This window comes from Thunnus albacares, chromosome 11 (genome assembly GCF_914725855.1).
Source record: "Thunnus albacares chromosome 11, fThuAlb1.1, whole genome shotgun sequence".
Lineage (NCBI taxonomy): Eukaryota > Metazoa > Chordata > Actinopteri > Scombriformes > Scombridae > Thunnus > Thunnus albacares.
Window position 1 is genome coordinate 20,765,171 of NC_058116.1, and position 22,887 is coordinate 20,788,057.

Consider the following 22,887-nt stretch of genomic DNA (forward strand, 5'->3'; position numbering starts at 1 on the left):
ATGGTTCTCTGCTTTTCCACAGACCCATAGATATGATAAAGAGATCTATTGTATGGAGGCTAATACTTACCATCAGCTCAGGTTTGTATGTTTGGGAATTCACTGATGCATACTGATCAAGTTCAAACTGATTTGCAATACACGACAAACATCCAAGGAGGATGTTATGGGAAATAATACAAACTTACAAAAAGCCTTAAATAAGATGATGCTTCCTATTATTTCCTTTATTGATTTGTTCTCTTCATCAGTTATTTCTCTGTTTCACAGTGTAGCATTAAGTTGGTAATCCATCTCTTTGCTGCAGACTGGTTAGAAAGGCATTTTATGTATCCTCGGTATTCCCAAGGTGACACTGTCATTCTATTGTTTTAACACTATTCTACAAGTTGAGTCTGCATATAACTGTAAATCTCCCCTGCTTAGCAGATATATGTGAACTGTAAGCAATACACAATAAATTATAGTATGAAGTATACAATTAATTGCTGTAATTTGGTTTAATTTTTCAAAACTGAGTGTTCAAGTTCACCATTTACAGTATTCTGATGCTTGGTGCTACAACTTACCATTCACTTTATGTGAAACATTCGTAGAAAACATCATATCACTGAGAATTTTTCCAGCATTTCAAAAGTAGGACAACCTCACAGCCCTAGAGAGTTTTGTGAGTGCAGCCTGATACTCAGACTTTACATGCAAATCCATATAATGCCAAATAATGCTATGTTATTCGGTGGGCTTATTGTGTTTGTCTGCTCTGCACATCTCGTCTTGGTCTGTTGCAGTCTGCAAGATCATAGGGAAACAGCAGTGTAAATCAAGTCAAGTCAGTTTTATTTATACAGCACCAAATCACAACAGAAGCACTTTGTGACAGCGGCAAGGAAAAACTCCTCTTTAACAGGAAGGAACCTTGAGCAGAACCGGGCTCTAGGTGGGCAGCTATCGGCCCTGACCAGTTGGCTTGAGAGAGAGGGGGGAGAGGGAGAGGGGAGAGAGAGACACAGAGAAGCACAGCAACAACAATAATAACAATAACAACAATAATAACAATGGAAATATGACTAATAATAATAGCAGTAACAGTGGGGGTCAAGCTGGACCAAGCGAACAGCAGACGATCTGCAGCCAAAAGTCTCCTGTGAGACAAGAAAGCACAAAACTCCAGGGAAGATGTCAAGATAGTAACATGCATTAATGGTACATGAATGTGTGCAGATGGAGAGGGGGAGGAGGAGAGAGGACCTCAGTGCATCATGGGAAGTCCCCCGGTAGTCTAGGCCTATAGCAGCGTAACTAGGGGCTGGTCCAAGGCAAACCTGGGCTGGCCCTATCTGTAAGTTTTATCAAGAAGGAAAGTTTTAAGCCTACTCTTAAACGGACCGAATCTAGATGGTTCCACAGGAGAGGAGCTGATAGCTGAAGGTTCTGCCTCCCTTTCTACTTTTAGAAACTCTAAGAACCACAAGCAAGCCTACATTCTGGGAGCGCAGTGTTCTTGTGGGATAATAGGGTACTATGAGCTCTTTAAGATATGATGGTACCTGATGATTAAGGGCTTTGTAGGTGAGGAGGATTTTACAGGGAGCTAGTGCAGAGAAGCTAAAATGGGAGAAATATTGAATTTTTTCCTAGTTTTTGTCAGTACATGTGCAGCTGCATTCTGGACCAGCTGGAGAGTCTTTAGAGACTGGTTGGGGCAGCCTGATAATAAAGACATGCAATAATCCAGCCTAGAAGTAACAAATGTGTGAACTAGTTTTTCTGTATCTTTTTGAGACAGGATGTGCCTGATTTTTGCCATATTACATAAGTGAAAAGAGGCAGTCTTTGAAATTTGTTTTATGTGGGAGTTAAAGGATATATCCTGATCAAAGATAACTCCCAGATTCCTCACGGTGGTGCTGGAGGCCAGGGCAATGCCATCTAGAGTAGCTGTATCATTAGATAATGTGCTTCTAAGGTGTTTAGGGCCAAGCACAATAACTTCAGTTTTGCAGGTCATCCAGGTCTATATGTCCTTAAGGCATGCTTGAAGTTTAGTTAACTGATCTGGCTTCATTGATAAATATAATTGCGTATCATCTGCATAGCAATGAACATGTATGGAGTGCTTCCTAATAGTATTACCTAAAGCAAGCATATATAAAGTGAATAGTACTGGTCCAAGCACAGAACCTTGTGGAACTCTGTGTCTAACTTTTGTGTGCATGCAGGATTCATCGTCAACATGTACAAACTGAAATCGATCTGATAAATAGGATTTAAACCAGCTTAATGCAGTTCCTTTAATGCCTATTAAATGTTCCAGTCTCTGTAATAGCATGTGATGGTCAATTGCGTCAAATGCAGCACTAAGATCTAACAAGACAAGAACAGAGAGAAGTCCTTTGTCCGATGCAATTTCACCAGTTCTGTCCCTGTGCTATGGTGCACTCTAAATCCTGGCTGAAAGTCCTCAAATAAACTATTGTTATGTAGAAAGTCACACAATTTTTTGGCAACTTCTTTCTCAAAGATCTTAGAGAGAAAAGGAAGTTAATATATGGGTCTAATTGGCTAAATAGCCTGAATCAAGAGCAGGCTTTTTAAGAAGAGGTTTAATTACAGCTACTTTAAACCTGCAATGTGGAACTTTTACATATAAATGAATGTCTGTTACATTCAAGCCCTTGCCAAATGAGTTCACACAGTGTTGATTAAGCCTATCACTGACAGATAAATCTCTCTGTATTTCACAGTGTATAGAGTTTTTAAATCAGACACAACATTCCCACGCTGGCTGGCCGTTAATCATGTGGCTCTTTTAGACTTTCCAAATGTTATCGGACCAAACTGATCAAATTCTGATCAGTCATTTCGCAGGGGTTGTGTGATGCTCAAAACATTTTATCCACCGTTTTACAGCTGCAACACTAGGTTACAGCCAGTGGTGTATGGGCATACTTGGGCAAATCCTGGTGGGCCATCAAAAAATACGTTTTGGGCTGGTGGACCATCAAAACATATCCATTTTTACTGGCCCTCTCTGTCTGCCTATCATTCAGTGTGTGCATGAGAGCGTGCTGCATGCCTGTGTCAGGCAATCAACAGCTAAGCCGGTGTCTCAAGGAATGTGATTATTAATATGAGTGGGGGGAGTTGGATTCATTTAGGCTGACATATTCTTCATGAAACAGCCAGGTTTCAGTAAGACAAAAATAAATCAATATGATAATCTGATATTAGATTGTTATTAATATAGCTTTAGATGACAGAGATCCAATGTTTAAGAGTCCACATTTAATTCTCATATTTTGTTTTACTACTGCAGTGGTGGTGTTATTTTTTATTAGGTTTTTTATGTATAACTCCTCCTCTGTTTACTGTTGATTTAATTAATTTAAGTGGTCGGGGTACAGACACAGTTTCTATGGGGTTTTGGGTGGGTAGCTGCTCTAATGGAAGCTAAAGCTGCTGCTGAAAGGGTTTTGAATCATGAGTAAATGTGTTATGATACACAATACAGATCTCTAACCAGCTTTATAGGCAAATAGATCAGTTTCCAAAAGAATTAAATTCTTACACAGCAGCTGTCCTTTATCACGTTCATTGCATTGTCTCACCAGGTGATTCTGTCCATTGAGGAAGGCTACCGGCTACCTGCGCCAATGGGCTGCCCCGTCGCCCTGCATCAACTGATGCTGCACTGCTGGCAGAAGGAGAGGAGTCATCGGCCCAAATTCACCGATGTTGTCTCCTTCTTGGATAAACTGATCCGCAATCCTAGCAGCCTGCTGCCACTGGTGGAGGACATTCAGAGGTACAGTACTCAAGAGTTGCTTATATGATTTAATGCATGAAATGTAGATGCACTGTGAGCTGAAATTACCATTTGTCAAGCATCTCAAGATATGTCAAAGTTAAACTGAGAGTACTCTTAACTCACAGTAGGACTTGAGAGTTATTTTAGTTACATTAAAGAATAAAACATAATGAGACTTCCCTTGGTTAAGAAAGATGATAAAGACTTTTACTTGAAAGCAGGACCAAATATGTATCAGTTTGAGAACTTTAGACCAGTTAAGCCAGTTTTCCAACTCTGACATGCTTTGAAAATATTCGCAGAATCTGACATTAACTGGGTTTCTGATTGCATCAGTTTACCAGAGTCTCCGGGGGAGGAAATAGACTACCCAATGTTCATCTCCATTGGCGACTGGCTGGACTCCATCAAGATGAGTCAGTACAAGAGCAACTTCATGGCAGCAGGCTACAACACATTGGATTCTGTGGCGAGGATGAGTATTGAGTGAGTAGAGGAGCCAAAATATAACCATTGTGAAATGGCATGAAACCAGACAGGACTTATCTTTTTAGCAGGAGTGGTGATTTAAAAATATACTCAACCAATTGTACTGTGAAGTACTCTTTAGCCTGTGACTGTCCTGCGTGGCTCTGGAGGCAGCTCTCTAAAGTCTAAAAAAATAACCCTGATGATGTGATCAGTTTCACCTTGAAACTATACTATTCCATACCACTCCGTTTCCACACCAGATGTGGGTGTTTAAGTAGGGAGGGTCTGAAGATGAAATAAAATGAAAAACACTGCCAAGTAGGGAGTGTAGGATCGAGTTTTTTGGAGTTTGACCCATCTTGGCCTCTGCTGCTTCAATTGTGACTATTCTTTTTTTGAATCTGTCCCTCACAAGCCACAGAATTGCTGATTACTACAATCATTAAAGGGGACATATTATGCTTTTTTTGGTTTTCTGTTATTTATATACTGTTTTGATGTCGGATATCTGTGTCAAAGTTCCAAAACCTGAGGTTAACACATGTAGAAATGCTTCCTGCAAGTCAAAAGACCCAGGCTACAACCTGCCTCGAAGGCTTCGTTTGTGACATTTTTTTCTAGTTTTTCTACTGGGACCTGACGTCAGCTATTTTAGATCATAGTGTTGCTTCAACATGTCCAGATGTGTTTGAGAAGTTGACATTTTGAGTAAAGAATGAGGAAAAGTAGTGAAATGAAAGTAATGGAAGCTAACCAATCGGAACAGAGTGGGCTCATCAGGAGGAGGGGCTTAAAGAGACAGGAGCTAAAATGGCCTGTTTGAGACAGAGGCTGAACTGAGGGGCGGCATAAAGGGCCAGTATAAGATAAATAAGGAGTTTTTTTAGCTTCATGCAAAGATATTCCAGTAGAGCCCCAGCTTAAAACCATAGACCTGGAAATGTGCATGATATGTCCTCTAATTACTTGGATTATTTGATTCTATTGCAAGTGTACACATGACTTCATCAGGTCCTTGAACGTCCTTACCTACAAACTAAGTGTTTTCTAATGCACACCTGCTAGGTAGATGTGTATATAAAATTAAAAACATCTTATCCTTTTTTTTTGCCATTGTCCATTTATAACCTGATGTGCCAGATGGTTTGTTACACAGAACCATCTGAGAAGTCGTCCTTGGAAACTGTTTGGAAAGGGCAAGCACTTTCAACAAATACTTGGCAGGTGATTGGATGAACCATCTGTCGATCACCGTCTATCACCATCTTAACTTGTGAGGCAGCTGGATTGGGAGATCACGCAAGAATCCTCATAGGTCCAAACCACCGATGGTTCAGATACAAGTGCATAGCTTGAAGCCTGACAAGATGGATTCTCACGTGATCTTGTGATGTAGTGATCTTGCGAATCCAGCTGCCTCCCAAGGTAAGTCCATTTACCCTCCTGTGGTTGATTGGTTCATACAGCCTGTGGCTTTAATATAAGGACGTGTTGTTTCACATTGTGATGAAGGCCTGTGACTGAAAAGTTGTGTCTAATTAACTCGTGACAGTGTGTGAAAAGGTCAAATTCCCAACCTTTTCTTTCACATGTTCTTACATAATGAGGGAAGTACTTCAATGATCTAATTTTGATCGTCCTCACTCAGCTGTTTTAATGAGTGACTCATTATGTGACTCTGTGGTCTCTGAGGAGAGCTGGGGAATGAATGTGGTCAGTGAGTTATAGTAGTTATAGTGTGCCTTGTGTGTGTGTGTTTGTGTTTCCCCTCTTGGCCTAGAGATGTGAGGCGTATTGGGGTGGAGCTGATCGGCCACCAGAGGCGGATCATCAGCAGCGTACAGACCCTTCGTCTTCAGCTAATGCACGAACAGGAGAAGGGTTTCCATGTATGAGGACACCCTTTAACACAACCTGGGATGGACAGATTGATGGACAAGACGGAAGTGAAGTCTAGACCATAATACAGACAGTCTACAGCCTGTGCCTGAGTCTTAACCCCTTAACCCGTCATACAGCCAGTAAAGTCTGTTTAAGGAGGTCATCGGACAGACTCTCACAGCAGACTGCCCCCTGGTCTCCCTCACATCAAGTAGTAACAGACTTTTTTCTACTATACACCCCTTACCCAGTATACCTGGTTCTGCCAGACTATTACAAGACAGCCTGATAGACTTTAAAGACTGGCCCAGGCCCTCACTTAGGGGAATGTAATGCCTTGTTGCAGCAGCAGTACTTTGTGTGTGGAGCAAAAATATCTAGAGATGTAGATTTGCAAACGTAATTTACTGAATCTTTTGATTCTTTTCTTTGTTCTTTTCTCGCTCTGAGTTATGTGCTCATGTAGCTGCTATTGGGTGTGCAATCGAAAAGTTTTGTCCTTTGAAAAGATATCCTCACTATTTTTTATTTTGGAGTTTGATAATTTATTACAAAGGTATTATTTGCATTGCTTTAGTTACCCTCTCTCCAGAGAATCTGGTACACTAATACTTGAAGAAAGAAGTGTGAAGCAAGTTATGGAGATTTCTTGAATGTTTAAGTGTATAGACAATTAATCAATAATTATTATCATAACCTAATATCTATATATGTGCAGTCCTGTTTGTGAAAGCCCTAGTAAATTTGGATCTTATTTAAAATGTTTTATTTATTTAAGATTTTTATCCAAATCAGCAATACAGTATTATGCAGTCACCTCAGTATCTCAGAGAGAGACGAAGAATTGTGCAATGATTGACTTATAAACATGAGGCTCACACAACACCATCCACCTGTTTTTTACTGTCACATGCTAAGCTTGTACAACTGGATCCGTTGCCTTCAGATGAATAACCATACAAGTCTATTCTGACAGTTTTTAACAGCTAGTGTGGACTCACAGTTGTATAATAAGCTCGAGTTATTTGGATTGTGAATGTTATACGTTGCCTGACAGTACACAACCTCCACTGTCTTAACATATGAATGTTCACAGAACTTAGATATAGATAGGAGATGTTTGAAATTGTCTAAAAATGTAACATGGACTTATATGGTTCTTCAGATATAGTTGAAATCCTTTTGTATGCATTCACTGTTTCTTTGGCTGTACACACACTAATACAGGCAGTGGTTTGACCTTCTGGGACGTCTCAGCTCATCCAAGATGTCAGAGCAGGACAGCATCTGAGACGGATTTGAGTTATTCTAGCCCAGTCTGTTCTTACAGTGTGATCATGTAAAGGTTGTGGCACAATATTTGTGGCAGTATGGGAATGAAGTGTACATAAATGTAGTCTGAAATGAAAACTGTTGGATCTGCAGTAGTTGATGTCATGTTGCCAGACATTTGCCATTGAAATCAATGTTTTTTCTCCATTCTCTAAGTCAACGGTGAATAGGCAGTGCTGCAGGATATAACTAGTTAGTCGAGGCAGCAGAAGTAGCTAAAACCCGGTCGATGCAAACCGGTGAGAAAGGCAGTAGTCTTGTGTGTTTAGGACAGAGCCCTCTGGCAGAGAACTTAAAGGGCGGCAGAAAGAAAGTGAACATAAACAGCAGCATCACAACTCATCATGTGTCACTCTAACATCAACAGTAACACACACACGCAGACATACATACACACAGAATGCCTTACAGTCCGTTAATCAGGCAATACGGAAACACATTAGAGTAGTTCATACGTTTCATTGGAATCAAGGGACCTATCCATTAGATTAAGTTGTAATCCATATTCAAGAGAACGACCGCCCACTACAGCTATGTTTTTATTACAAACAGGCTCGGTGATAAATGTTGAAGGCAAACTGGATCTAGAGAACTGTGACTTTCGGTCACAGTGCAGTTATGCATCCAGGCCTTCGGGAGTAGAAAAGGTGCACGCACAAAATCCAAGCACACACACATACACGCATATATTTGCACACACCCGCTCACGGTCACCATCCCTCTACAGGATATGGAGAATATCAGATGCTGTTTGTTTAGCATGTTCTACTGCTGAGCAATGTTAGAACGTTCTTTTGTACAAAGTACAAGTATACTTATAATTCTTATTCTTATTAATTTTATTTTTCTATAATTTCCAAAGAGATGTTGTAGATCTTGCACACTGTAAGAGGCAGTTACAGCGAATATTTATTTGCAAATAAAGATGAACAGTTCTGGTGGTTGACTGCTCATTTCATATGGTTTCGATTTTTAACTTAGGAACAGTGAAGTGAATCAAAGCAGAGATGATTCAAATGAAGACTATCTTACATCTTTTAGGCTATGAAATGTTGTTTTGAGTACTAAAATTATAGGGGAAACTCACCAAAGTTGCACTCAACATTTTATTTATCACTACATCAGTGGATCAGAGCCTTCTTTCGTCATAGAAAGTCAATGTTTTTCTGTTCTCTAAAATATAATAATAATATAAGCTTGATTTACAGTTTTTTAAAAACATATGTTAAAGTGCTTAACAAGGTGATAAAACCAAAATGTAATGTATATTATTGTTATAACATTGTACACATAATACCAAAAGATGGAGCTGTTGGACCATTGACCATCTCCAGAGGTGCCAAGTGAAAAGTTCAAAATTTTACATTATGCAAATTTGACCTGAGACAGCAAAAACAACTTTCAAAGACAATTGCCTCAACTCCCTTGTTAAAACACATTTCCCCATTATAGCTCAATCTCCAGAGCTTACCATATGTTGGTATATGAGTTTATAGTGACCACAACCTCTGCCTTATTTTGCTGTCACTTTTGTTTGTGCATTTTATTTCCAATTAATTTTAGACCTACAACAACACTCTTTCACAGATGGGTTGAATTAGTGTGTACAACAGATTGAGAGAGTGGCTCCAATTATTTTAGGAGCAGAAGATACAGAGGATAAGCTGCTGCCGCTGCTGTTGTGTTTATGTGTGTATGTGCCCTCAAGGAGCCCAAAGCAAGAGGGGGCCCTTCAGAGAGGTATGGTTTTAGAGTAATAAATCAAATGCATCAACATGGGGGGCCTGGGAAGCTCCATACTCCATGGTCAGGTCACCGGGTGGTTCACAGAGCTTAAATCTCCCTAATAGGATTACCTGTCACAAGCTGCGATGCTCAGGCGGCACTATTCACAGCAATTACTGGAGACACACTATTCGCAGCTATGTTTATCTTTATTGTTTGCTTTCATGAGATTTTTCAAATCTAGTAGGTTTAATTTCCCGCAATCAGACCATCTATGGGGTGATGTGTTAAGTATTTAAATGAGTGTAGTGTGAATTGAGTCTAATGGGACTGCTGGATAAACTGACGAGCTGGCTTGGCCTGAGGAAGAAAGAGGTCAACGTCTTATGTTTGGGACTGGACAACAGCGGCAAAACTACCATCATCAACCAACTGAAACCGACGAATGTAAGTAGACGGGGCTGATTGTGAGTTCTTTTTTTTTAAATTTTGTTCAAAAGATGATTGTTGAATTGAGAGGGATTTGTGTATCTAGTGCTGCCATGTGGTTATACAAACTTTTTACACGCTTAAACAGAAATGTTCTTGTTCCTTGACATTTGGGGATTTGGGATGCAATCATTTACTGATTGCTTGTTTTCAGAATTCGAATCATTTAGGCCCATTGTCACAGGAGTGGAAACATGTTAGTCAGGTAAAGCCCATATCATACTTTCCTTACACTATTTCCTTTTTGACATACTTTTGCCGCTACTTGTCTGCTTTTGTGTGTTTGTGTGTGCATGCATGTCTCTGTGTGTGTGTGGGTGCATGCAGACCCAGGCACAAGAAATAGTCCCAACAATTGGCTTCAACATTGAAAAGTTCAAGAGTTCAAGGTAGAATTTTATAGATATTTATGTTTTGTTTATCACTTTTTGACTAGTTAATAGTTATGAAATTCAAATGGCTCATGTATCAGTATGTATCATTCTGAGCTATTCTTCCTCTCTCTCTCTCTGCACGCAGCCTGTCCTTTACAGTCTTTGATATGTCTGGGCAGAGCAGATACAGAAACCTATGGGAGCATTATTACAAGTATGAAATACACACACACACACACACACACACACACACACACACACACACATAACACACACAACATGCCCATCACGACTCAGTTTTAAAACATGTAAACATGTCTGAATTAAAACTTCTTCTCTCGTCGTCCTCAGAGAAAGCCATGCCATCATATTTGTCATTGACAGCGGTGACAAACTGAGAATGGTTGTTGCCAAAGAGGAGTTAGATACTCTTCTCAAGCATGAAGGTAACTGCAATAGTGTCTTCATCATTTTTAATGACATCACAGGATACTATTCGTTCAAATCTCTGTAAAAAATATTATATGACAAAATGAAAAGACATAAGGCCTTTTATAACAGTATCGGTTCATCTGTGAAATGATAGAAATGTTGCTGTATTAGTAAACATTTGGATAAGATACCACGAAAATACAAATTAATCCATTTTACTGGCATTATTATTAGTATCAGAGGTTCTGGTTTTCAGTCACATTGTCTTAATTAGGCATGTTAAATCATGTGGCACAGAAGTGTTTGTGTGTTTTGTCCAGTGAAAGTCTACATTAGTTTAGCATACCTGAATGAAAACCTGCTAGGTTTAGCCTTCCATCATGGCACATGGTCCAAAATTAATTTTCGATGTATTATTTTAAGACAAATGATATGTAAAGATACTATATAGCTACACAAACTATCTCCAAATGTTTATCTGTTTTATACTGTTGGCTGATGATGTGCTGGTCCTGTTTTACTGTCCAGATATCAGCAGCAAAAAGATACCAGTGTTGTTCTTTGCTAACAAGATGGATCTGCAGGACGCCATGTCTACTGTCAAGGTCTCACAGATGTTGTCTTTGGAGAACATCAAAGACAAACCCTGGCACATCTGGTAATATATCTGTCAGATTTCTCTAAACTGACTGCACACTGTCCTTTTCTTCATCCTTCCTGTGTTTCTCATTTACAATGCTCTGGTCACAAATACAATCCTGCACTAATGCTGTTACATGCATGTGACCACCTGATGATGTTTATCTAAGCAAAGGCAGACAAAGTCTAAGCATTGTAAAGTCATTTGCTACAGGAATCATTCAAGGAAGCACACTTGAATTAAAGTGACTGAACTGAGCCAAGCCCATATGCATAGGATATACTGTGTATACATTTATACATTTTAATGTTGTGTTAATGTTCATATTATTGTTATTTTATACAAAATATACAAATTATATTTTGCTTCAGCAACATTGTTCTCGAATTTTCATGCCAATAAAGCCCACTGAATTGAAAAATTGAATTGAATTGTACAAAGTTACAGCTTAAAGTCTTAAACATAAACACTAACGTGACCAGGTGTGTTTACTCGTCGGTTACCTCCTGGTCTGTTTCCAATGTCTGCTTATTTGTCCTTTTCCCCAGCTCATAGGTTAAACATTATTGGGAAGCACAGCAAGAGTTATTTTAAAATATCTACACAGTTGTTGTTTTTCACCTTGTTTACTCATTAGACAGACGGAAGGCGGATGGATTAAGAGATAGACTGGTTTAGTCATCCGGGCTCCTTGAAAAGTCATGAGAAAGTGAATGTGGGCCACAAAGAGATTAACTTCTCGACATCTCCTTTTATTTCTCAGCGCCAGCAATGCTATCAAAGGAGAGGGCCTACAGGAGGGGTTGGACTGGCTACATGGTAAATATGTCTGTTTAGTACATTTTAATAAAAATGTCACACTGGGCCAAAAGAAAGAACAGGCGTGTCATGTGTCATTGTGCTGAGAATTACAATTTCAGTGACTCACTGCGTCCTGTTTTTTTTTCATACCCATAGAACAAATTGCACAGTGAGTATCATCAAGCTCTGTCATGTCAACATGTGAAGTGATTGTGGTGGTAGATTGTAAGCTCTGTCCCAGTTCCTTGTTACACACTAGTTGTATACAGGATATACTATGTACTAATTGTTAAAGTTTGTTTGCAGTTAGTACACAAGAAAAAAAAAACTCTATAATTTTATACAGGCAGGAAATTATGCAATATGTGCGCTGCGCAAAGGCAATCAAACTGCAACTTCAAAATACCAACCTAACAAAGAGAGAAAAAATGTTTAATCAAAATTCAAGTTGTTTTTCATTTTCTGAGGTGTTCCTGGTGCCGTTTCACCACCATCCACTATTACTTCATTTTGTTCAGCTATGAGTAGCTCCTCCGTTTCCTTTGTGCATTGCATTGTGGGAGGAAAGTGTCCAACAACAGCAGACAATTAACAAATTAAGGGCTTTTTAGAATGTATAGCAACAGTGCTGAGTATTTGACATTTTTCCAGTGTGAATACACTACATATTTGTAATGTTTGGGACGCAGCTTCTGTGTCTTTCTGGACGGGACTTAAATCATGAGAGGCTGAACAAGCATGTCAAACAGTTGGTATAGATAAAAATCACACATTTATGCGCTCTGGACCTAACCATAAAACATATAATATTAAAATCTTCATCTCAGCCTCATCTACAGAAATAACTCCTGTCCAAATAGGGTCTTGTGGTCCATATATTGTAGATTGTTCAGTTATTTTCAATCTTCCCTTTTCCCATTTAAATTTAAAACTTGTAAAACTGTAAATTTCCAGATTTTACTTACCGTGGAACCTACTCTGACTTTATTGACACAGTTGCCATCGCCTTGCATGTGTGTGTACAGTTTGAACACATATATAAACCTTTTATACTGTAGATCAGGTAGTAAAGCACAGATAAAATTATATATCTTATATGATTCTTATACATCTTTTCTGTTTGATCTGTTTGATCGTCAAAGAATAAATGTATTATTTCAACTGAAGACATAGTGCCTTAGTTTTTTTCTCCATGGTTGTCTGCGCCACTTTTTTACATCTTTTAGTTTTTTTTTCTCTTCTACCAGATCATATCAAAACAGCGACCACATGAACGACTGAAGCGCCTGTGACGATGGACAGAGGGATGTGATAACTGGATCTGATTCGTCACCTGTGTTCATCACACTTGATGTTGTAGGCCTTAAAATTCTATGTCAAATAGCCTAGTCCTTTCATCGCGTGCTACACTTTGTTTCTTTAAAAAAAAAATCCTGCTAATAGTATTTGTATATGACTACTCTGTAAAGTGATTATTTAAAGCTCCCAGTAAGTTAGCCATGTGATACATCGTTATGAACACAAATGTGAAAACACTACAAAGCCCCACAAGTTCTGAAAAATTATATTTTTTTATCTTGTTTGGACAAGATAAATAAATATTATCTATATATATCTTTTTGAGACTTTGGGGGCTCCATAACATGCAGCTCGAACAACCTACTCTAACCTGAAAATATCCTTAACACTGCTCTGCGCACAGTAATGTTTAAACATTTTTATTTTAACCTGTTTCTTTTTTATTCCACTGTATGTCACATGTTATATTCATTTTGTGGGGAAAATTCTGTCAATGCTGATTGTTGTAATACCTGGAAGGTAATAAAAAGCTTGTTATTTGCTGAGTGCGTGCTGTGTTTGTGTTTTTGTAAGAGGTCAGCCACAAAATACTGCTTTAATCTCCAAAACTTTACAACAAAAAAAAGTGTAAATTCAAAATATCAATTTTAATCAATAATACAAAAACAACCATATTGTATCACAACTACATTTACATAGAGAGCTTCAATATGAATAAATAATAAATACTGTATATTGTTGCTATTAATGAATAAATATTAAATACTGTTAGTATTAAAATTACACCCAAAATGGTTTAGGGAGAACAAGATTTTTAAAACTTTGAGAAAAATACGGTATAAAATGTGTATAAATAACCAAGCTGTGTAACCAAAGCGTGGCAATTAAACAGCTCTATTTTCAGCCAACAAAGTGATATTTATAGCAGGCAGTGAACCACATTCGTCCTCGGATTTCTCTGAACTTCCAAAGGCTACCGTGTCTGTTAATCCTGTTCTTGTTGCAAAGCTCCATCACTCTCTCTCTCACATTCACTTCTTTAGCTAACCCTGTTCATTATTGACATTTTGTTTCTTCCCCAACATCTCTTTATTTTGTCTTCCACACATTGTAACTTGTAATCTGCATCATTCCTACTTGAGGAACATGTAGAGGAATTTAGTATGGAAGCGAGCACTGGAGTCCAGGAGGATACACAAAGTCTGGAAAGTCTCCCTGTCTTCGAGATGGTTTCCTGGAAACACATGATGGTATTCATGACTTTTTTTCTATTTAATTAGAAGCAGAGGCACCCTGGAGGTAAGCAGAGAGCTGTTTTGGTTCACCATCTAAATTCTGTAGTTATTGTTTCTTCAAACTTTTATGATTATAATATCACAATATTACTGTATTATATTACCTGATGCAAACAACCATTTTCCCCATAGGTTCATGTTCCAGCCCGTGTAAAGATGATTTTTTTTTAGTGTCAAAACAACACTAAAAAAGTTTATGAAATTAAATTTACACTCCAGAAAGCCACCCCAATTTACCTGTGACAGAAAACTCAAAGAACTCCCTGGTGACCTCTGAAAACATGTTCTCCAGATGTTGGATGAAGCAGAACTTTTCAGGAGCCGTGCCGAAGACTTTGCAGATCTGCTGTACTAACTTTACCGCCCAGCTCATGTGATAGCCGTCCTTCTCACACACCTGAGAATGAAGAATGAAGCCATACAGAAAACCTTTTTCACAGAGCAAAGGTTGTCATAGCTTTAATTAACACAATTATAAGTTAACAATCATTTTAATAAGGTGTGTCAGATCCTAGGCCCTGATATTGTGCACAGTGATTCTTTTAAGTGTTTTTATTAATCCCTTGTTTATTGTGTAGTTGTGTTGTTTCTGTCTGCTGTTCTCAGGTCTCTCCTTGAATAGAGATCTTAATCTCAATGAAACTGCCTGATTAAATTAAGCTTAAATTTGCAAAATTTAAAAAAAAAAACTGCAATACAAGATCAAGGAAATGAAGCATATAATAAAATCCAGTTAGGGGAAACAATTGCACACACTGTTAATAGAGAGAAAATACTCTCTCCATTATTATATCAAGCACTTTGCAGTTTTTGAAGGCTGATGCTGACATTTCTAATTAAATAACAGAATAATGAATCAAAATCAGCACCATGGACAGCACAAGTGGCTCCTCATGTTCATTCACACACGAGGAGCAGTAACAAGGCCAATTACAAGATTTTTAACAGTGAATCATTAATGTCAACGTTAACCAAAATGCTAACTAAAAACATTACATTATTTTTATATTCCATCTTAGAGCAATTATTTGGAAATTCATAAACAATGTTTTCAACCGATCGAAATTTTATTTTCTCCCATTGTTCAAAAAAAGATTACGTTTCCTTGTTGTGGACAGGTCATCTACTCAACCTTTTTCCCTGCCCTCTGCCTAATGCATTCTGGGAAAGGCTCCAGCTCCATGACACTTAACAGGAATAAGCAGACATGGCAATAGGAATCACAATTTTCAAGGCAAAGCAATAGGAATATTTTATTATCTGCCTCGAGCACACTTGTCCGGAATCTATGTTTAACGTAATATTAATCAACTGTATAATAAATATGTTGTCTAACTGCATCATCTACATAAAATCTATAATTAGATTTGCCCACCAATATCTTATTCTCAAATAAAAGCCAATAATGGCCCGATATACCAAATCATAATGAGGCTTAACCTGAAGTCAGGTGATGATAAAATAACTAGTATTCTCACCAGTATGATGTAGACGATGAGTCTCGATATCTCAAGGATTCGTCCGTTGAGGGCCTTGCTGGCCAGAACAGTGTAGCAGAGATTGCTGCCACACAGCACCAAGAGACGAGCCACATTCTCCACATGCCAGGGCTGAGGAATAACTGCGGATGAGGAGGAGGAGGAGGAGGACAACCAAGTCTAAAATCAGCTCAGTTAATCTACAACATTAATTTCTTGGCTTGCTTTTCATCCAGTATTTTCATCCAGACAAAATAAGCACCACTCAGCTTGTTTGTGAGAATTATTAGCTTAGTTAGCTTAAAATGTTTCAAGACTTGTCCAGTTCTTCAATACTAAATCATTAACAAAGAAATCTTCTTCCCTAGAGGACTCTTTGTCTAAGTTTCATATCTTCTTATAAACCACCTGGGGGTCTATATTCTCACTATGTGTCTATCTGGGGATTTTTGACATTTGAAGAATGATACCAATAAGCTCCTCCAAAATTGCCAGCATCGAGTCAGTGGTCCAGCCTTTGACTTCTACTTTGCTGAAGAGCAGAAGGATGGCCCTGGCCAGGTCCCACAGAGCACTGTGAGGCAGCCCCCTCTCCACTAGATCCTGCCAACTGATGGCGCCTGTATGGAGGAGAGAAGTCTGTGTCACACTATAGCTCATTTCTATGAAAAAAACAAACAAGCAGAATACTTGGAAATTCAAGCCAACATGTAGGTGGTTTATTTTGGTCTCATAATACAACCCCGATAGTCTTACATTGTACGGTTTAATCAAATATCAAATTCATTATCAAATTATCAAGTGATTGTTTTATTAACTGTATGTATAAAAGTTGTCTTACCCTCAGGCAGCAGTGGTCCGTAGAGGATGAACAGTAAGTGTGCCTGGCTGACCATTGGCCAAGGCTTCAGGAGCTGCATTAGCCAGAACTGACAATCCGGCCGGTTTGGCCAGGGGTCCAAGAATACCTGACGGCAGAAAAGACGGAGCTGCAGCTCCTGGTACCACCTCACCCCTGAGGACAGACAGAGACAAACAAACAAATTACCAAATGTTTTTTTATTTGTTTTATTGTTTATTGTTATTGTGTCTTTTAAGACTTTTACAGTAAAAGGTTAAGTTAATAACAGGCTTCTTTGTCCTTTGTTGTGGTTTTTGTAACTATTCGGACATGACACCATTTCAGAGGCCCATGCATGTCGCTAACCTCACCGGAAACTAAAATAAACAGCTTAAAAGCAATACAGACTGCACCAACTTTTACTGGGATTGTCTAATTGTCTAAAAACATACCATCAGAATGATTTGAAATACGCAATAACCACAAAAACCTTCTCAACTGCATTACAACTCCCAAAGCTTCCAACTACAAGGAAGGAATCAAGCCTGCTGGACAAAGCCCATGACTGGAAGATGCAGGTGGAGTTAGACCAGCAGCAGAGATCATGACAACGAATCTCAGGTCAGACCTGGTCTTGTGGTCTACCTTACAGTCGTCCCTATTCATCGTAGAGCTAGCTGTGCCTTGGGAGGCTGCAGTAAGTGAAGTGTATAAACGAAAAAGGTTGAAGTACACACACATAGCAGCTGAAGCAGTGAAACAAGTGCTCCCAGCAGAGTCAGGCTGCAGAGGTTTTGTGTCCAAATCAACCACCGGGCCCCTGAAAGAGATGCGAGTTTACTGACGGGCCCTACGGGGTCACACCTGGGATGCCAGGTGTAGCCATCGAGCCCTCTGGAGGTGTCGTGGGCTTATCAACCGCCGCTCAAGAAATGAAGGGAGTGCTGATTATTGTAAGGGATAACAACAAGTCCTACAAGCTCAACTACACATGGTGTCTTTAACAGAAAGAAAAACATCCAGTAGATGTAGAGGGAAACATTTTTTACAACAACAAACACCTGGTTTTCCACTGATGACTGACTCCGTTTTTTGCTGTAGGTTTGTGAGGTCACACAGGAAGATGAACACTCTGTGACACTCAAGCTCATCCCATCCTGCGATTAGTGTCTGTAGAGCAATCAACAGAACATACGTTAAAATTTTTAATAACAGAAAAGATTCATATTTCCTGGCTAAAATGTTTTTTAGGCACATAGATGAGGCAGAAAGATCATAAAAGGACTAAAATGAAAATGAAAAATGTTAGGTCAGTGATATGCCTACTGACTTCTCAACCTTGTGACGATAGTTTAATAGTTTCCAGCTGAAGTTTAGTTTTTTAAGTGTTTCAGGATCATATTTTTATTGCATACAGCAGGTGTCTTACATGATTACATATTATAAAGGTGTGACTGAGTGTGCAATGCAGCATTATGCAGCCAAAATTCAGATAAAAGATTAGCTGTAAGGAGCAAACTTCACAGAGCCATAGAAAAGTAGTTCCGTCTTAATTGTCCCCGCTGGGAAATTTGGCTGGCAGCAAGGCAAAAACAGACACTCCGAAGCAAACTCATCTGTCAGTAAAATAGATTTAAAAGCATTTTCTACAGTCTACATCACTGCTTTTGATCTTCATCGTGTAATTTTACCAGACTGCAACTAAAGGTTGTTAGTATTTCTTACTAAAAAGATGATCTTTTCAAGAAAGAAATTAAGTTTGAGCTCCATTAACTCTGCAAGCAATCATTTTGTGTTCATCTACCCTTAGCTGTGGCTGATTTCTAATTTCACTTTCTTATGTAATTTTCAGTCTTTATACGAGGGCTTTCACCTGGAGGAAGACTCCGTAGCTGGAGAAGCCAATGCAGTCTGGTGCTGAGCACTGCTCTAACATGAAGCAGGGGACCTGAAAGAGATCAATGGACAATTTCATGAGATCAATACTATGTGTCAAGGTCAATAGATATTAGGACTTAACAACATATTATTACAGCAACAACACTGCAATGTACACATGTGCAACAGTCACTGTACTGTCTGTCATACAACTAGGCAGATTACATCCACCATGGTACACTATATAAAATGTGTTTCTGCTTGGTAAAAAAAATAAAATAAAATTAGATAATTTAGCTATTTTATTATGAGTCTTAAGACAAACAGCCTGGTTGTTATGATAAATAAAATTATTTAGCCTGGTGTCATTTTGGGTACTTTTCTACTGTACCAACACAGCAAATGGCCAATCATGATCAATCTCAAAATGAGCTGATCTGTTTAGCATGCTACAGAGCACTGTGTCTTTTCAACTAACTATCAAAATGAGTGAAGAAGACAAAATAATTTCTGGGGGAACAAGTGCTACATCTGTTGTTTGGAAGTATTTGGTTTTTAAACAGATGATGATGATGATGGAGTTTTTAAATGGTAGTATTTGTCTTTCTGTCTAGTTGGAACAACAGAAGCTAAAAGTTGCACATATGCAGTTATGCAACTTTTTATGAATATCAAAAATACAAAATGTTGCAACATTTTTCCTTTATTGTCTATCCCTACAAAATATGTATAATGAAGTTGTAAATATAGAGAAACATAAGATATGCATGATTAACTTAATCAGAAATCAGGAATTATTTTTTGTTTAAAACACATCACACTGCTGTTGGTCTTCTCACCTGTCCTTTTCTTACCTGTGAAAACTTGCTAAAGATAAACTTTAACCTGTCCTTTGTTGGTAGCAACAGGGTACATCTCTTGAACAGTAAACCTGAGACATTGAACAGAAAAACACATTACCAAAAAAATGGAAAACAGTTGCCAGGTTATCCCTGGTAGCGTGTGGTGATTATTAAAGTGTAGGGAGAGGCTATCAAGCAACGTGACTGACACAGATCAACAGGTTTTCAGTAATAAATTCCTCATATATACTGTGAAGAGCAACATATGCTTTAGAATATACATTCAGCTTACCCAGGTCTCTGTAGTGTTCAATAGTGGATGCCTGTTCATGGCAGGCGGAGTGGTGAAAGCTTTGGATGATCATTTTATTCTTCCACGCCAGGGTGTTGATATAGTCCACAATATAACGAGTGATTTCCTTGGACACCATGCTGAACACGCTGATCTCCAGCACTGGCAAACACATACAGTGTCATTAACCAAATATGTGTATGAATGAACCTTTTTGAGTTCAAATCTGAACTTGAAATGTATTTTTGATTCATATTTTGTTCCATTATAAGTAATCAGGACTTGAAAAGCAGGGATTGCTTTACTAAATTTATCTGTTGAGAGCAGCTGAGGGGAAAACTCTAGAAAATGTCCTAAAGGTGGTTTTTAAACTGAAGAGATGGATATAATGTTTGGTATACACATGCAAAACTTTTGGTTTCATATTGGCTGTTTATGCTATGTCAAATCTCGATATCATGAGCGAAAATATTGTGTTTCTATTTGTTGTTTTTCAGTTAAAACAAATTGCTTAAATTGTGAATCAATATATGGAAATTTCATCCCGTGTGTGCTCGTAATAGTTGCCAAAGTATGAGTGTACAAAATTTCAGGATTTTAACTAGAGCTGCAACGATTAATCAATCACCAGAAAATTAATCGCCAACTGTTTTGATAATCAATTCATCATTTTGAGTCTTTTTTTCAAGAAAAAATACTAAAATTCTCTGACTGCAGCTTCTCAAATGTGAATATTTTCTGGTTTCTTTAGACCTCTGTGACAGTAAACTGAATATCTTTGTGGTTGTGGTAAAAAAAAAAAACAATGTTGACTCAATAGAGAAAATAATCTGCAGATTAATCGATAATGAAAATTGGTTGCAGCCCTAATTTTAAAATTCTGGGGTATTTTTCTTATTCTATGTAATGTAGTTCAAAGGTATCCAGTCAGCAAAGGTCTTCACAAAATGTTTTAGCACAAGATGTGTTATTTAAATATAATTTATATGTAGAAGATTTCAATCTTGACTACTTGACTTCTACCTGTTTAAATATCTTCCACTGGTTCACAGCTACTTTTCATGGGGGGGGATTTTATACAGTTTTATTTAAATATAACTAAAGATGAATATGTTGAAATGAGGCACATTTTGAAGAGCAAATTCAGACTTTATATTATAAGACAAGGCAGTCTACACCTACCAGACAGTCTGTCCAGGATCATGTGAAACACCTCTGACGGGAGTTTCTGGAAGAAGTCGCCGCCGCTCTTCACTCGGCTGCGGGTCATGATGGTTCCGACAGGCCGGTGAAGACTCCTTTTATAACGCTGAGACTTATGTGTCAAAGTGTACTTTCCAATATTTGTGGAAGCTGCTCTCACCATCATCATCACCACTGAACCCACTGTATTGAAAAAGACAAAGCAAAATTCACTTTAAAGCATGAAAAAACTTGATAACTAACCTAGCTAGCTTAACCGAACTAGCTAGTTAGCCTCGAACTACATTAGCAAAAAATGTGAGTGAACTAAATATTAATCTAAATTTATAGGTTTAACTAACCACAGATTTATACAGATAAAAGGAATACGAGCTAATGTTACAATAAAAGAGTATCCTACCAGTATTGTTATGAGTTATTTAAGTTATTAATAGTAACTTAATAGTTTAGTTGTTGTGTGTTAGATTTCTTTGATGACAGTGAACGGCGCGAAATAATCAATAACTAGCTCGCTATGTTTGAGTCTACACGGAAAAAAACGTAAAGAGGTAGCTATATGGTAAAAAATCATCAAAATGTCACTGAAAGCAAGAAAGTATTAGCAGTGGATACAAGACAAGTAGTAATAAAGTGAAGCAAAAGTTATATTAAAATTATCCATTGTGAAAAATACTTACACTCTGATTTTCTGCTAACATTCAGAGCTGCCAAGTCTCACACTTTGACCTGAGATTCACGCCATTGACACAGATCTCACGCCACACATGCCTTTATTCATGCTAACGCTTTCCATGTAAAATTTGTGAAATTTAAGGACAGAAACTAGTTGTTGTTTTTTCAGGCTAAAACGGGCTGAGGCGCTGAGCATAACTAGGTTAAGACAACCCTTTTCACGGATTGTCCGTGAACGCACCGATCATCATCTGTTTGAAAGGGCGCAACAACTAAACTGATAATATATTCAGATATTAATTACTTCTGTTTGTATAAAGCTGGGAGACTAACGTGGGGAGTGATGATGGGGGCGACTTGGTGAGGAGCATCTTTCTTATCATATGTCTTGAAGAAAAATATGTGTAATATCTGGAGTGTAAATTTACAACGAATAATGCTAATTTTATTATGAACAAAAATAAGTACAACTAAATACTGCTGAGTACTACTACTACTTAAGTACTCAGAAGCCCTCGCCACCTCCTATAAAGTATTTTCCTCTGCGTGATATAAATATTTTTGAAGAAGTAGTACTTATTAGAAAGTTACAGTACAACCCAGATTTGGTTTAGGATTCAGATTAAATATGCAAAATGTAGAACTAGGGCTGATCAATGTGGTTAAAATCAAATATCACGATCGTTTTGAACAAATGCCTTGATAGAGATATTGTAAAAATATTGTAGGGATGACTTTTGGTGCTTTCACAAAATATTTACACAATGAGATTATTGATAAATAATCATCAGTAATGTGGATATAATGACTAAGTGGGTAAAGACAAATAATAGAACAATCTGGTAAGTTCAGAAAATTACATCACTTACTGTAATGAAGCCTTTAAAACCAGGAAAAGACAACATTTATGCCATATCATATAATATCGATATATTGCCCAGCCCTTTGTAGAACTATTAATGAGTAACACAGCTTACACAGCTGTTCTCAGTTGTTATTATTGCTGATTAGAACTTTTCTCAGGACTGTGTGGGCATGTACAGACTGTGCGTCATTGACATCTCCCTCTCTCCTGGCAGTTTTGTTGCACCTGTTAGGTCAGGGCAACTCCGACCTTTGTCCTCATTATTAGTT

General features: G+C 38.1%; 3 protein-coding genes across 7 annotated transcripts in view; 2 read left to right on the forward strand and 1 right to left on the reverse strand.

The window, feature by feature from the left end:
- Nucleotides 1–8,646, forward strand: part of LOC122991993 (ephrin type-A receptor 6-like) — a 191,665-nt gene extending 183,019 nt beyond the window's left edge. Inside the window, exons 15-17 of the mRNA XM_044365502.1 lie at nt 3,612–3,805; nt 4,145–4,294; nt 6,060–8,646. Of these exons, the coding sequence (XP_044221437.1) occupies nt 3,612–3,805; nt 4,145–4,294; nt 6,060–6,174 (459 nt within the window). The 3' untranslated portion in view covers nt 6,175–8,646. The remainder of the gene's footprint in view (nt 1–3,611; nt 3,806–4,144; nt 4,295–6,059) is intronic.
- Nucleotides 226–22,519, reverse strand: LOC122991994 (F-box only protein 47-like). Of its 3 annotated transcripts, none has more exons than XM_044365506.1 (11): nt 21,482–21,728; nt 21,061–21,264; nt 19,879–20,040; nt 19,599–19,675; nt 18,740–18,814; nt 17,928–18,036; nt 16,867–17,040; nt 16,496–16,645; nt 16,026–16,168; nt 14,785–14,944; nt 226–789 (listed from the first exon to the last, which is right to left on the reverse strand). In XM_044365506.1, the coding sequence occupies exons 2-11, from the start codon at nt 21,248–21,250 to the stop codon at nt 743–745; spliced, it is 1,287 nt and encodes a 428-aa protein (XP_044221441.1). In that variant the 5' UTR covers nt 21,251–21,264; nt 21,482–21,728; the 3' UTR covers nt 226–742. The 3 variants fall into 3 exon arrangements, with proteins under 3 accessions (XP_044221441.1, XP_044221440.1, XP_044221439.1); XM_044365505.1 differs by lacking the exons at nt 226–789; nt 21,482–21,728 and adding exons at nt 13,190–14,486; nt 21,759–22,519; XM_044365504.1 differs by lacking the exon at nt 226–789 and adding an exon at nt 13,190–14,486 and having other exon boundaries at nt 21,482–21,727.
- Nucleotides 8,710–13,800, forward strand: LOC122991996 (ADP-ribosylation factor-like protein 6). 3 transcript variants are annotated; one of them, XM_044365511.1, is made up of 9 exons: nt 8,710–9,664; nt 9,861–9,911; nt 10,034–10,095; nt 10,226–10,294; nt 10,432–10,526; nt 11,041–11,170; nt 11,916–11,971; nt 12,110–12,122; nt 13,201–13,800. In XM_044365511.1, the coding sequence occupies exons 1-9, from the start codon at nt 9,542–9,544 to the stop codon at nt 13,232–13,234; spliced, it is 633 nt and encodes a 210-aa protein (XP_044221446.1). In that variant the 5' UTR covers nt 8,710–9,541; the 3' UTR covers nt 13,235–13,800. The 3 variants fall into 3 exon arrangements, with proteins under 3 accessions (XP_044221446.1, XP_044221447.1, XP_044221448.1); XM_044365512.1 differs by lacking the exon at nt 12,110–12,122; XM_044365513.1 differs by lacking the exon at nt 9,861–9,911 and having other exon boundaries at nt 8,711–9,664.
- Nucleotides 22,520–22,887: the final 368 nt, after the last annotated feature.